The following is a 15849-nucleotide window of genomic DNA, read 5'->3' on the forward strand; positions in this document are numbered from 1 at the left end:
GTTTCTTCTGTTTTTGAAATGTGCAAACAGCTGGAACAAAAAAAGAAAAAACAAAGACTTGGCTTACACACCAACACCTTCTCATCGATCAAACAATAATAACCGATTGCTCCCACTTTTCTTTTTCTCTTTTTCTTTTCTGTTCTTTTCGGCTTTGAGTTTCGCACAACCTAAAACAACCCAGAAAACAAAAACTTGTCTTCAGTTTCTCTACAACGTGTTTGTGACCAGTAACACAATAAAGTAACGGCTTTCTGAGTGGAGCGCTTGATTTGCTTTGGTGGGTCAACTTCAAGTTTCGATTTTGCTGAGTTTTCTCTTGTCGATTGAGAAAGTTCAGTTCCAGAGACAGTGGGGGTGCTTTCTGCGAAGGTTATGGCTTTTTGCCCAATCTTTTGCTGCGGAAATGGTTCGGATCGGTAAGACAGTGTTTCAGTAGTCTATAGTTTGTAATGATTTTGTCGTTATTGTTCTTTGGATCAGATATGAATAGTTGCGTCACTCACCTCACTTTCATTTTTTTTTTACTTTTTTGGGGGGAATTACTTATAGAAAGGGATTTAGATTCTGGTTTAGCTCAGATTCTAGGTATCAGTCAAGCTGTTTTCTGCAACAAAACTACTAAAAGTCGTTAGTTTGGTTGGTAAAATGTCAGGCGAAAATAGTGATGGAAGATTGTGAGATTGAGTTTGTTCTTATCACTTAGTTAACATAACATGCAAAGCTATCGTTGTTATGAGTATACTAAGGTGCAGATTTTTTTACTTCCGGTTTTAGATAGAAACTTTTTTGTGAATTATGCTGTTTTGGATGGATGGTTTTGATATTAGTCTCTTTCAATGCAGAAAAGGAAGAGGGAAGAAACAACCTCCTTGGCGGGTGTTTTCTTTGAAGGAATTGCACTCAGCTACTAATAATTTCAACTATGATAACAAGCTAGGAGAAGGGGGATTTGGCAGTGTGTACTGGGGCCAGCTTTGGGATGGATCGCAGGTAGGACTTTACATTTGTTAATTCTGTTTTAATACCAAATCAGCTTCGATTTATGGTTGTTCATGATCATTCTAGTTTTGATTATTATTGTTGTGTTCTTTGTAATGGTTAATTATGTTATTTTAATTCTCAATGGTGTGTCTCCAAATATATGGCTCAGTTGACATGCTAGTGGCATATAGGATCTGATTTCAGAGATTGAACGAACTCACTAAGAAATTCCTTTTAAATGACTTAGTTAAGATGGTTTTATCATGTAACACTGAGAGGGATCAGATTATGAGGAATTGGTTCGGAAGTTTTCTTCTCTCAATCAAATTAGGGATAGATTGGACTACACTAGAGTTTTTTTTGGCAGCAATTCAATGCAAGTACGAAAGATTTTTTATAATAACTTGTAAGTAAAGGAAAATCAATTTGGTTTGCCTTCTTAATAGGATCTCCCCTACTTAATTTGGTTGTTAATTCTAGTGTTGAGTTACGATGATTATTGCCTAAATCTGATAAAAGTGAACTAGTACGATGGATTTGCACCTATAATGCATTTTATGAAACAAAATATCAACTTTCAAAGCTGCAAAAAACTGTGTCTAAAACATTTTAGCTGGTGCCTGTGAAACAAACCTTTTTGTAAATTTTGCTGATGGCTGACTTGGTAACCTGTTTCCTTCTTCCAACAACTTTTTATGATGGCTACTTGCAATTCTATGCATATCTATGTGCGTACACATGCAGATTGCAGTGAAAAGATTGAAAGTTTGGAGCAACAAAGCAGACATGGAATTTGCTGTTGAAGTTGAGATATTGGCTAGAGTCCGTCACAAGAATCTTCTCAGCCTACGTGGCTATTGTGCTGAAGGTCAGGAACGGTTAATTGTATATGATTATATGCCAAATTTGAGCTTGCTCTCTCATCTTCATGGACAGCACTCAGCAGAATCCCTTCTTGATTGGAACCGGCGGATGATCATCGCAATCGGGTCTGCCGAGGGAATTGCGTAAGTGCCACTGTGGTTTTCCATATGCTCTTCCACCTCTATCATTTTGTTAATGCTATGATTCAATTTCCTTTCAGATATCTTCACCTCCAGGCAACACCACACATCATCCACAGAGATATCAAGGCAAGCAATGTGTTGTTGGATTCAGATTTTCAGGCACGAGTTGCTGATTTTGGTTTTGCAAAGTTGATCCCTGATGGGGCAACACATGTGACTACTAGAGTTAAGGGCACCCTAGGCTACCTTGCACCTGAATATGCTATGCTAGGTAAAGCAAATGAGAGTTGTGATGTCTACAGTTTCGGAATTCTCCTTCTAGAACTTGCTAGTGGGAAAAAGCCACTTGAAAAACTTAGTTCTACGGTAAAGAGATCAATAAATGACTGGGCACTTCCATTGGCTTGTGAGAAGAAGTTTAGTGAGCTAGCAGATCCAAAACTGGAGGGTAACTATGTGGAGGAAGAGCTTAAAAGGGTCGTTTTAATTGCTCTATTATGTGCTCAGAGTCAGGCAGAGAAGAGGCCCACCATACTTGAGGTTGTAGAACTACTGAAGGGAGAATCCAAAGATAAGTTAGTTCAGCTGGAAAATAATGAAATCTTTAAGAACCCTCCTGCAGCACATACTGATGATGAGAACTTTGCAGCTGAAGGCAGTTCAGATTTCATCTCAGAAGAGAAAGAATCAAAACCTGAGGTGGAAGACAAAACTGGGGCATGAACAACTATTTGAAAGAGATAGAACTTTGAATTTGATGTGTTAAATACAGATTGTGAATCTGCGTGTTTTTTTTGTATTACTATATTTATTACTTGTGCAGGGAAAGACTGGGCTGGGCGCCTATTTATTAGAGAGAGGGGGCTGCTTGTCTCTCCTTCCCACACTATGAATGTGGCTAGCTGTGAATCATGCAGAGTTGCTGAAGTCTCAAACTAGGAATTTGTTAAATACACATTGTGAAGTTCTCAAAATTTATAACTTTTTGTTTGGAAACACTTTCTTTCGCGGGGGTATAATGTATAGAGCCGTTGTCTATAGGTTGTTTTGTAATACTCATTACTCGTGCTCATAAGTAAAAGTCATGCCATAAGCAAAAATAAAGAAAGCGTTCACCTTACTAATTATTTTTAGATCCTGAAATTTCAATAAACTAAAATATTTTAATACTTTTATTTAAATATACAGCTTAACATATAAATTATCATATACTTTTTATGACTTTCATCGATGTTTATCACTTTGGTTTCTTTTAGGTATTTACACTCATTTATCATGTCAGAATTTCGTACGACTGCATTTTCCTTTTAGACTAACTTAATGTAACAGTTAAATTAAGCGAAAGATACGGAGTAACTTACTTGGACTTCACATTCTAAGTATATCTATCTCGTATCCCATGAATGCGTAAATACCTACGTAGTGCAAAATTACCAAAGCTTTGATTTTAGATATGAAATGAGACCATCTAAAAACACTGAAAAATTATTCATAACTATTAAAAAATAGATCCTGAAAATAAAAAGAGAAGTTTATATATTAGAGAGGATTTTGACCCTCATAATATTGTTCTAAAAATAATATTTAGCACGCGTACGAGTTCACAATCATCTGCTTGGGCTATTAATGGAGCTGCTTTTGCTTGGAAAAAATACTAGGCGCCATACATATGCCAAAGCAGGTAAATGTTGTGTCTGTTAACTATTTACAAAGCTATGATATACCGTTATTACAAAACCCCTAGGATCAGTAGGATGCACAAACAATACACAATACAACATATTCTGACGTGTTTCAAAAATGAAAGGATCTGCCACTTTGTATATTTTCGAACAAAAATATTTTTATCTCAAGAGAATGTATCCTCGCGATCTCCCTCGGCAACTGTCTCCCCTTCCTCCATATTGCTGAACTCTAAGAAATGAGTTGGTCTATGATCCTCGTGGTAATATTCCCTTGGAGTTCCAAGCTTCACTCCATATTTCATCCCCGACGCGTGTCTCACTCCCATGAAGTTATAATTCCATGGTCCATTATCAGGAACCTACAAAATTTTAACAAAAAAACACTAAATCAAGATGATGATGAACATAATTTTAATTAAAAATTATAATCACTTCTAAAAGATAATGAATCAACGTGATTATCTAACACAACTACACGCTAACAAACTAGACAAGTTCGAGCAGGCAGGAAAACTTACCATATAGAAACCAAGGAAGCGATCACTGAGAAGCATCTGCACCTTTTCATAATGAGTGGGAAGGTAACCATGTGGATTGCTTCCCGTATCCTTATTGACACGCCCCCATTCATAACCAGATGGAGTGAGCTTATATGCAGTTAAAGAACAAGAACCAGGAGTAAAGCTGCAAGTCAATATAATACATTTCTCCCCATCCCATTGCTTATTGTTCTCTAGGATCTTGGCATGTGAAGTGAGATCCTGCAAAAAGATCAACTCTCAAGTGAGATACTGTTACCATGAAACATATTCCCTGATAAGCAAAAGATAGGGGAGGGGCAATTGTTTCAAACACTATCATCATATTTTAAAACCCGTTCCTATATTCCAAAAGGAGAATTAAAACAAAACAAATTGCAAAATTGATGAAAGCAAACCTGAGGCGACAACTGAGGAAGTTCATTTGGTTGCGTATGCATCCATCCCAAAGGCTCTAAATCATTTAAGAAATCATGCTCTGGAAGAGCCGATGGCAGATGAACTTGTTGGTGAGTCCCCCATTGTGGTGGCATCACAATACAGCGAATTTCTTTAACCTGAGGATTGTCTGGAGGACTTATGCCATACATGTAACCAGAAATTTGCGTTCGAAGATCTGCTATGCATATAAACTTTTTCAAAATATTCTTTGGCATAATATAGGTGTATCCAGTTTCCTGCAACACAAAATCTGACATTTAGCTTCGGAAAAGAATTGCAACAGAATTTGACCTTAAGGATAAAAACTTAGCACAAACCTTTATATCCTCAGAGTTCACATATATATGGTTCACACGAAGATATAAATTTGTGGCAGATATTGCCCTGACACGCCAGTCAGTCTTAGAACCAAAAGCGGCTTGCTCATAAGGACTAGTGGTGGTAACTATGAGTTCTTCACCATGAACATTTGTAGTTTTTGTTGTTACAGCTGTCACCTGATTTGCTTCATGTGCCTGCAAATTAATAAAAACAGAACTAAGATAAAGTAATTCGTGTTCCAGACGAGGAGAAAATCAAGTTTAAGAAATGAAAAAGAATAAAAAGGAGAAAAAATAGTCTTCAAATTTATATCCAAGAAGCAACAAAATTAATATATAACCTGTTTCTCAATCTCTGCAATCTGTTGCCGCTGTTGAGAAGGTGGAGTAATCTCAGCTCCAAGTATAATATCACGGATCTCAGATTGAGTCAAGGCTGAAGTATTCACGTTATTTTTCTTGGCATAATCTGAAAGTATAAGATCTCTTAACGCAACCTCCACCTGTCAATGCATCAAGTTTTAAGCCATAAATACCAAGAGGAAATAGAAAGTTGCAGAATCAGGAACTACAGAACTTTATCAACAAATAACATTCAAAATAACAGGTTTTTTAGCAACCAAGAGTCTAAAAGCTAAAACTACCTTCATCCACTGGTCATCACTTAGAGAAGGCCAGATGTGATGAGGTTCGGTGACGATGGTTTTATCAGGCTTCAGTAACATTTTTGCCTTTTCATTATTCACGTGAAGTGCACGCAGAATCAGAATTAGCCTAGAGAATGCAGTGTATGAAGATATACTCTTCAGCCAGTCATCATAGATGTTGAACAACACCATTTGTGGTTCTGTGGCCTTCAAAATAAGATCCCCAAATTTTTCAATTTTCAAACATGCCTGGAAAGGAAGTTGCAGTTCACTTCCTTTAATAACAATGTTGGGGAAATCCAACAAGTGAACCTCCAATGGATCCAACATTCCTTTTCGAGTGACAATGATTTGCTTTGGCTGTTCTTCCACAGGCAAAGACCTTACAAGAGCAGCAACTTCCTCTGCTGTTTTCCACTTCGCCAACTGCCCAAGACGCTTCTGACCAGCCCACACACTGGTATGAATAACCTGCAAACAAGGTAGGATATGAAAGATCAATAACTTGACAACAAATGTTAGAAACACCTCAGTAAAGACTGCGGAATGTAAACAAACCTTGAGAAACAACTGTCCAGTCCTCGGATTGAAAATAAATATAGCACCATTGATGGGCTTCGTAGTAAGATTTCCTTCAAAAGTCTTGTGAATAGTAACACGATACACATTTGTGTCATCAACAAACCATATGATTTGGTTGCTGAATATCTCTCCATAGTTTTGAGAAGACAAGTATGGTTCAGTGGGCTCAGAAGAGTACAATTGCAAACCTTTCCTTATCCGTTCCCTCAACACATATAGTGCAGGATTGGACTGCATATACACAACATAATTAGTTTAACGACTGTTAGATAACATAATACACTTACGTTCACACTATGGACACCATAGCTTGGTGGAGATGGTGTGAATATAGATTAAAACAGGTCATTAAAATTTTAATCCCCCAAAAGTGTAAATCAATATATGCAAGTTATATATGATGTATGATGGTTTATTACCTTCATGATCTTATTCATGGCCTGTTGAAGTAGTGGTTTTGACCCAGGGAACCAGTTACCAAATGCAGAATGCAAATTATATGCCAAATCAATGCCAATCATTACACCTGCATGGAAAATAATGTAGTTAGCTCTACATACAAAAATACATATAATGGAGAATAGAAAAAAGGTAGGGATATATATACCAGTAGGAGATGGATATATGGACATGTTATCTGTTGTATAATCCATAAACTTAGCCCTAGTGTAACGTTCAATATCGTGAGAGTCGTAATCACCCCATCGTAGTTGAACATCAATCCAGTACTTATTGCTTGCCTTCTGATCAAAAACATCCTTAGATTCGGCTACAAGACTGGGCTTCGACATTGGCCATCTATGAGCAGCAAAGAGAAGAATATCAGCACAAGAACTGTTCATTTTGTAACTTTTCCTTGGATGGATGGTTTCCTTCTGAACGGTTTCAATTTCCAAAGCATCCAACTCTTGATCCAAAACCTGACAGAGATCCATAACAACACTCTCATGGATTTTCTGCCACAAATGAGCTCGGAATATCTGAATAAGGGATATCTTCAAAGTTGGTATTTTTCCATGCATGAAAATACCAGTCAGATCTAGCTGCACTTGGAAACCCACATAAACATTGGCTCTGTTAATGGTTGGCGACCACCACAGCGTAAATCTTCGGTTGGGTATTTGGTTGAGACCAGATCTCTGAGCATTGGTGAGCTTCTTATACTTCATGGATTCTTCAAAGCCAGATGCCTTTTCCCAAAACAGACCTTCCCAAGTTGGAAAACTAAGGGTGAAAAGTAACAATAAGTCAATTAATTAGAGCTCTTTCCATAGTAGGCTAGGCACACGATACAGAGAATTAAAACCTGAGACAAACAGCAAAACAAGCTCAAAGGCAAGTAAGACTTACTATGTTCCTTTGAATAAAGTATGTTCGAGAATTCCTTCAACTCCTCCAAGAGCTTGAATAACATCAGTTCGGTAATTGTTCAAGTTCCACAACTTCCCATCATGCCTCTGATGTGTCCACCAGAAGGGGTTTTGTTTGAGAACTTGGTACTGCTTGAAATCAGTCCGCACCCTCCATCCTTTATCATAAGCCAAAGTGTGTCTATCCTTTTGAAACAGAGTGTTAATACGTGGTATACCTCTATCCCAGGAATCCTGCAGAACAGATTAACATAACTTAGTAGGGAAATTAGTAGATTTTTCCCAAGGAAAAACACATGCACATTACCACTGTATTATCATGAGTCCCGAAAATTACCAAAACACAAATATTAAGATCAATAAAAAGTCAACAGAAACTCACTTCCAGATCTTCGAGGGTCAAACGTCTGTTTTGTGCCTGTGCTTCCTGTCTTTTCAATGCATATTCAGCCCAGACACGCTGTGAATCAATGAACTCGCTCTCCCAAGGCTACATGATCCAAGAGAACATAAACATAAAGTTTATTGAAATATATGACTCTTCATAAACCACATGACAAGGCAGATGCATACAGATTAGTACATATAAGAGGTAGAGAATTAAGGTTCACCTGTATATAACGATAAAGGTTGGGAATCAGTTGGTCCTCCTCATGACTCATTCCACTCCTGAAGTGGGTTACTCCAACATCTGTCTGCTGACTGTATCGAAGATCACTTTGTGGAATCAAAATGTGACCCATGGACAACATTCCAAGCCCTCCTATTTCTTTAGGAGTGTAGAAAATGACAGGTGGGAACCTGATAAAAGATACAGTGGAGCATAGATTTTAACATTAAAACCCACTATTTATGAATAAAATATTAAGAAACAACTAATATACCTACCATAAAAAAAAGAATTAATTACCTGCTAGGCATCTTTGAGTTGAGCCCAATCTTAATACGAGTCTGAATTTTATTTTCACATTTAACTAGCAAATCTAACAGCTCTTGGGTATGCACAGTTGCCTCTCGAAAATAGGTCATAAGCCCTGAAAACAAACAAAGACCATGAGCAAACCAATGATGACCTCTTCACAGACTATCCACAATTCAGTTTCACTCACCAATTAAAGCTGTATTCCACTTATTGACAATTTTCGTGAATGTAGTGGAACCAGAAGACATAAGAATCTGTCTCACACGATTCTCAAAAACTTTCATGTGTTCATCATCAACTCTTAAGAAAGCAACAGCTGTCCTTTCTTTTGTCTGTTCATTCTGGAGATTCCAGACACCATCTCTTGTGTTACTGAATGCTTCTTGGGTCATTCTAATTTTAGGAAGTATCCTTACTTCAAACCCGCACCTAAAGGTGATTGACAGATGTAAGTAAAGATAGCTTCACTCATTGCATACAATTCAAAAAACCCAAAACGATATGGAGTAAGATATGACAAATAGGTATTAAGGAAAGTACAAAATAGAAATACAAAGTTTCATACGGAGAGTAGCATGACATGTATAGTGAAAGCAACTAAAAGAACTAGACCATTTAAAACTATATTTTCAACCATAATCATGATAAATTAGACATCCAAGGCCAGTTAAATATTCTTAAAGGCTTGAATGCAATGCAAAAAGGGAAAGATAAAAAGGAATGGGTATTGCCGAAAATAATCAACACTCACATGCTGAAAAGCAAGTTTGGATTATCCTTGCTGTAAACAGAAACAAAGCTGTTCTCCCACTCCAATGTTGTGATGCTTCGAGGAAGACGATTCTTCATATCCCAAAAGACACTCCTCCCCAGATTGACTGAATTATACCAATTAAAATGTCAAACAAATTAAGAACCAAACATCAATATATATAAAAAACATACAAGGTAAAATGGAGAATCCATTACCATCATGTTTCATGAGCCTCATTCTAGCATCTCTTGGCCAGCACTTTTTATTATTGTAGCCCACCATGTTCTCATTGTTAGGATCAGGGTGCTCAGTCAGATACCGCTGAATGAGGTCCCGAGCCTCCTCATGGGTGAAGCGAAATAATATATGAACCCGGTCTATATACCTAGAATAAAGCCTGATCGGATGCCTAGTCTCAACTTTTGTATCCCAATAAGTAATGAATTCGTTTGGCATCTGTGGTGGGCCAGCAATCTCACTGGCTCGAGTCAGTCCAAGAAGCAAAAGATCTAATACCAATCCATAATACTGAACTACAAAGGAAGCAAACTGAAGACCACGGATAAGACCATATGAATTTGTGTGGCTCATATCTTTGTATGACAACACAACATTGTTCTTTGCAGTGACATAATCAGCAATATTATGGTCTAAAACCAGCCGCAGAAGCCTGCATCATCAAAAAATATATTTAGAAGAGAAAATAGCCAAGTAAATTCACAAAATGATCTACAAATCACGTACCTGTTCAGCATTGTTAAATCAATCTTCTCAAAGAATTTTTCAAACTTAGTTTGCAGCATCACAACACACTGACCATCACTGGTGTCCCATATACCTTGCAAATTGTTTATACCTTGACACCATTTGTAAACCAAAAGGGGAGGTGGCTCTGAATCTGCTGGCTTGATCCAGTTGGGAAAGAGATGACGTTTGTCACCTTCATACCACAGGTATTGATCAAGATATGCATCTGTAATTTTCTCAAGAGGCTCTATCTCATAAACTGGAATCAAGTAACTATATAAATCCATAAACTCTATGCCAACCTGCCAAAACAAAAAACAAAACAACATATTAAAGCTATCCTGTAATAGGAATGCACATCCTAAAGCTAACTAAATTTAACTATATCGGCATACTTCTTTGAAGGCACGCTGTGTGAGCAGGTGACGTTTGATTCTTGATAATGCCTCGTGGGGATTGTCATAAGCTTGTTCAATCAGCCCCAGCTCCTCTCTTTGCAGTTGATTTAACCTCACCGCAACACTATAGGATTCTTTCAACCTCTCAAGTGCAAGGATAAGCAGCTTGGTGTCATGCTTGTATGATAAAGGTGGAAATGGAATAGGGGAGAACTTCCTAGATTCCAACCAATGGACAGTTGTTGTATAGATTGCAACAGCTTCTTCAGGAGTAACATATGGACCATCTTTCAAATAATTGTGTTGACGTTCCTGCAAAAGTTATCAATAACAAGGAAGTGACTTCAAAGATATTTATTTAAAAAATCATAGAACTAAACTAACTAACAACAAGTCCTTGAAAATAGTGAGCCAGCAAAAAATCATATCAATCATAGAGAATACTAAACACACCTGTTCTGCCTTCAACCAGAGGCGTGTCAATCTTCCAAGATTTTTTCGACAGACAGTCTTATCCACAGTCGCACCTCTTCTTATACGCTCTCGATTATAATGTGCAACATTTGTCCACCAGTCTGCTTTTGATTTCACATATCGAAGAATCATGTTCTCAATTGGAACAGGCAGACCAGGAACCTACACATTATGAAATATATCAATAGCAAGACAATGAGGCAGGAAACCAAATTCAAATGAGGCTAAATAAATATTTCAGAGCAAAAGGAAGACATGGCTTCTCTCTAGGCTATAATATTATGAAAGATATTCCAAAAAACATTCAGAGCCAAGTTCCCATTGCTTATTGCGCCTCACTATGCTAAGGTCCTTGAACAGCTTATAGACAAGCAATTTAGACATCTTTCGAGTTTTCTTCAAACCTAATACGTGCTTATTCTTACTATTAACCAGCAATATAATTTACTACATGTTTGGATTGCCTTTTCTTAAAAAAAGGCATTTTATCAGCAGCAATCTAGGACATGAATAACCCAACCATGTTTTTAGTTTTACTATTTCACCAGCAGTATCAACACACCAACAACAAAGATTTATCCCATTAATACAATTTAGTGTGTGATTGGATTAATTTATTTAAAAAAAATACACACTTACTTCAACATTCTAAGATATTGGGAATGTTTGGTTGTGCTCGTTTTTTTAACAAGTGTTTTTTTAATAAAAACAAAAATATTTCTACTTTTTTTATGTGATTGACTATTCTACTTATTTTAAAAATAAGAAGTTTTCTGCTTTTTCTATTTAGCATATTCTATCTGCTTCTTAAATTAGTGATTTTTAAAATAATTGCTTATTTCATAAATATCTATTTGAAGTTTAAACAAGCTAGTCCATTAGTAATCCACAATTGAGCTAACGATGCCATATATCAAAATATTACAATCAAATGGTCGTTTACCTTCCAGGGAATATTTGCTTTCCAGCATCGCCAAGCCTCACTCAAATGCTGCAAAATAGTTCTTGCCTTGTTTTGCTTTATACCCTCTACAGTCAACAAGGAAAACACCATAACATTAGTAAATCCCACAGGAAAAGTTACAAAAACCACTACAAGAAAATAAACTCAATCAAAAGCATATATGTTAAATAAAATATTATTACCTGGCATGGCATCAAGAACATCATGCATAACTGCTGCACGAAGCTCTAAGTCAAAGTGGCTCTCAACACGCTGTTTAGTGACAGTCTTTGCCACACCTTTTGAGTGACGCCCCTCAAACTGGCGTGCAAGTAGATTGCCCAGCCACCGTTCAAGAAGAGGCACAATACCACGAAGAAAAAATAACCAAACCCTCCACATGGGTGCCCAAAACCCACATCCAGGTCCCTTCCCAACAGGCCCCGTATTAAAACGATAGTAAATCAAGTGCTTCAAATCCTTGCACATTCTTATTTGCCTCATAAGCCTGTACTTATACCGATACATACCGGTCAATTGTCCAACATGTGAAAAAGTATACTGTAGACCATCAGCCAACTGGAAAGCATCCACGTTTCCCAATCGGAACTGAACATTAGCATCAACCACAAGTTTAGTCAGACGGAGAATCTCACGACATAGATGGAAAGCATTGCCAAATCGTGATTTCTTCCGCTCTTTTGTAGTCAAGGTTTTCACAGGCTTTAGATTAAAATTATAATCAAGGTGAAGGTAGTTCAAATTTTTCCTGTGTATTAACAGATTCAGCATGTTATACCCCTGCCTACAAACTTGAAGACCTGCCTCTACCCAATCAAGTTCTGTGGTTTGGAAAAACTTTGTTGCTTGGAGAGAACGGAATAAGTGCTTCTTTTTTTGAGCCTTGGGAGGTCTATGATGCAGCTCGTTCAACACAAAACATTTCAACAACTTTTGGTAACTGACCCGAACTTTGACTGGATATGATGGAGGACTGTTGGGCAATAAAACTAAAACAGTTAATTCTTGTAATGCAAAATGCCATGTGCATAATTGAAAGACACAAGAAAGAATACAGGAGAGATAAAGCTACAACTTACCAATGCTCCTTATACCACTCTGACACGAGAGGAATATCCTCTGACCGCCTCATCCGACCAGATCTCATATTAAAAGGACGAGGAGCAAACAGCAAGGAGACTCCAGCAGCTGTAGTGTCTGTATAAAGTTGTGTATCTTTAAGCAAAGGCTCCACACCATCTGGTAATATCCAATCATCATCATCATCCTCTTCATAAACTCTCTTCTCACGTCGGTCCTTGTTAGCGCTGGTTATTGGGTGTATCAAGGGGTCATAATAAAATGCGGGTAGATCAGGATCTTCAGCTTTTATGTACATTATCATGGGAGTATGGTACACACAAAGCTTTACTTTGCGAGGCCTATTGTTATAAAGGTGAGGAAAAGCAATTCTATACTCTGTCCGAAGTGGTGACCTTATAATGAGTTTATTGATGTCATTAAACTCATTCCAGTCCTCATCTCCCTTCTCCATATCACGGTAAAGAGGCTCAAATTTAGGTCCACCTGGATGGCACAAATAAAAAGAAAAGAAAAATCAATCCACGATTTTGACTCTCCCCATAATTCTAATATGCTTAAAATTGTTCGCAAAATAACTTTATATGCCTTTTACAGCTCTTTATAAACTGCCTTGCTATCCAGTTTTTTATTTTGTAATATAATGTTCAAGGGATCAATATCAGACCCAGTTCTTAACAAGCATGAATACTTTTTAATACAAATAGCAATGAATATACGTATGAAAGAAATCTAAGTACCAGGTATGCACATGTTCAAAGCCTTTGCTGTAAAAAATGACTCCATGTCAAACAAGTAGAAATAATTGCGGTCAATTAAATCAGACAGAAGTTGGCCAGCTAATCGATGTAGAGTTGCCATTATAGGGAGGGATAGATGCCATTTCCGGTAACTAGGACCATTTATAAGCTTTGTTTTCACCAGAGGTTTATGGTCATAAAACCAAGTATACACAGCAGAATCTTCCTCTTCATCTAGCTCCAGTTGAATAGGCTCTAGAGGATCAACATCTAAAAGATTATCGGCATAGTCTAGTGGAGGTTCCTCATCATCAAATGGTGGAAACCGCATCCTCTTAAAATGGCGACGATCCCTTTTCTCCCTTCTCATCATGATCCACATGGTACCCCACTGCACAATATAGAAGACTTTATTTTTTACTGTAAAATCAACGATAAGCTGCTAATGTGTACAGTACAACGATATTAGAATAACAAACCTGAGCAAGATAAATAGGCTCAACAACCCATGGTATTTCATTGACAAATGTGATAGCCCCAGAAATATGATACAAGACCTTCACATCTCGAACCTACATTTATCAAAAGTAAATTTATAGAGGTTATTAATAGGTACAAAGAATCAAATTAAAAGGTGGAAAACTAGACAGCCAGTTTGATCAAACGTGAGGAACTGGAACATAAAGAGAACCTGCTCCCATGGCATAGGCATATTTTCCAGGAGCTTGTAAACTGCATGTGGTATGAATTTAAGTGCTCCAAGATAAACACGTTTGTCATGACGATATTTCTTTGAGGACATGTCACCATGATCCCTGAAATAAGCAACAGAAAAGATAATTACTACTGGAAACTATGGTAGAAACACCATGATTAAATTAAAAACCTTACAGGGAAATATATTTAGTTATTACACGATACAAGGTCAGAAACTCAAAGACATTCCGATCATTGCCAACAAATAATCACCCAATAACACATTCATGGCATCAACCAACTTATACAAAACAGTGAAGGCTCTTTATCAGAACATCCTTCTACATCTATGTTCAAGCTAACCTTGACCATCACGAAACTTAAAACACAGAAATGACGTTCAAGTAACTTAAAATCATTTCTTCAGTATCAAAAGGGAAAGATATATTAAGCGCATCACCTTACAGAGATAGAATTATCCTTTCACAGTTCATAACACAAAATATAGATTCTAATCAGCTATCAGCTAGCCCTAACCTGTCTTAAAACCCGCCATCCTTTCTACCCAGCAAAACAAAGCAATTTCAATCTCACTTATAAATTCTAAATAACGAAGCACTTGTAGCAGCAAATCGTCGAAAAAAAACATCCACAGCGAGGCGTGAAAGAGGATAACACTTGCCTGATGATTTTCCTGACATGTTCAGGAGGCATGTCCTCTTTCTGCGTCTCGACAAATCCGAATTTCCTCTTGTCACTGTAGCGCTTCGAATTGAGCTGCTGCCATTTTCTAGCCTTCTCCTCGAGCCGCGCCTCCGCATCGGCCTCGGTCTCCATAGGTGCGGGAGGCGGAGGCGGCGGTGGAAGCACCGTGTACGACGGTTGCGCGGCCGGAGGTGGAAAAATCGGGGGAACGGAAGTTCCAGGCGGCACAATCTGGCCGTTGTTCCACATCTTGAAAAACACTACTCCGTCGGAGCTTCAAGATTCGGAAATTGGATGAGCTGGTGTGGTGTAAATGATTGGAGATAGCTTCAGAGCATGTCGTGTGTGGATTGAACGACGAACCTTGTAGGGCTCTCTGCAGAAGGATTTGTAGGTTCTAGGGTTTATGAGTGAGAGATAAAACAAACAGAACTGAGTGACTGAGAAGAGGAAATGGAACGATAGTGGGTGTTCGAAAATTGCTATCACGTGCCGCGCCTCTTTTCTCATACCGCCTTCACCGTTGGGTTACCTTTACTTGGGCTCCATGTTTCAGCCCAATTGTGATATCCCCGACTTTTGGGTATTTCTTCCTACACCTCATACTTTGGCTTGCACCCCATCAATATGAAAAATCTTTATTTTGTCCTTTTTATTTAAATTTTTTTTTTATTTTGTAAGCTGAAGAGCTTTTCCTTTGTGTAATCCATAATTCAAGAGTATCTAAAGTCTTGTTTTGCATAAAAGAAAAAAATCATATGAAATGTCTAAATTACATACTATAAAAGTAATTT

At 37.6% G+C, this 15849-nt stretch overlaps 2 protein-coding genes across 2 annotated transcripts; one reads left to right on the plus strand and one right to left on the minus strand.

The window, feature by feature from the left end:
• Positions 1-3029, plus strand: LOC137836043 (PTI1-like tyrosine-protein kinase At3g15890). The gene is made up of 4 exons (XM_068644856.2): positions 1-419; positions 846-993; positions 1729-1991; positions 2069-3029. The coding sequence occupies exons 1-4, from the start codon at positions 376-378 to the stop codon at positions 2712-2714; spliced, it is 1101 nt and encodes a 366-aa protein (XP_068500957.2). The 5' UTR covers positions 1-375; the 3' UTR covers positions 2715-3029.
• Positions 3030-3504: 475 nt separating this feature from the next.
• Positions 3505-15591, minus strand: SUS2 (Pre-mRNA-processing-splicing factor). The gene is made up of 26 exons (XM_068644857.2): positions 15033-15591; positions 14346-14469; positions 14134-14226; positions 13655-14045; positions 12914-13400; positions 12017-12807; positions 11814-11899; positions 10850-11032; positions 10394-10708; positions 9996-10300; positions 9467-9921; positions 9249-9375; positions 8685-8926; positions 8486-8609; positions 8187-8376; positions 7958-8065; positions 7556-7809; positions 6813-7429; positions 6625-6731; positions 6182-6436; positions 5621-6094; positions 5318-5479; positions 4974-5171; positions 4614-4892; positions 4195-4437; positions 3505-4035 (listed from the first exon to the last, which is right to left on the minus strand). The coding sequence occupies exons 1-26, from the start codon at positions 15302-15304 to the stop codon at positions 3841-3843; spliced, it is 7077 nt and encodes a 2358-aa protein (XP_068500958.1). The 5' UTR covers positions 15305-15591; the 3' UTR covers positions 3505-3840.
• Positions 15592-15849: the final 258 nt, after the last annotated feature.

This window comes from Phaseolus vulgaris, chromosome 5 (assembly GCF_051622355.1).
Source record: "Phaseolus vulgaris cultivar YP4 chromosome 5, ASM5162235v1, whole genome shotgun sequence".
Taxonomy (NCBI): Eukaryota; Viridiplantae; Streptophyta; class Magnoliopsida; order Fabales; family Fabaceae; genus Phaseolus; species Phaseolus vulgaris.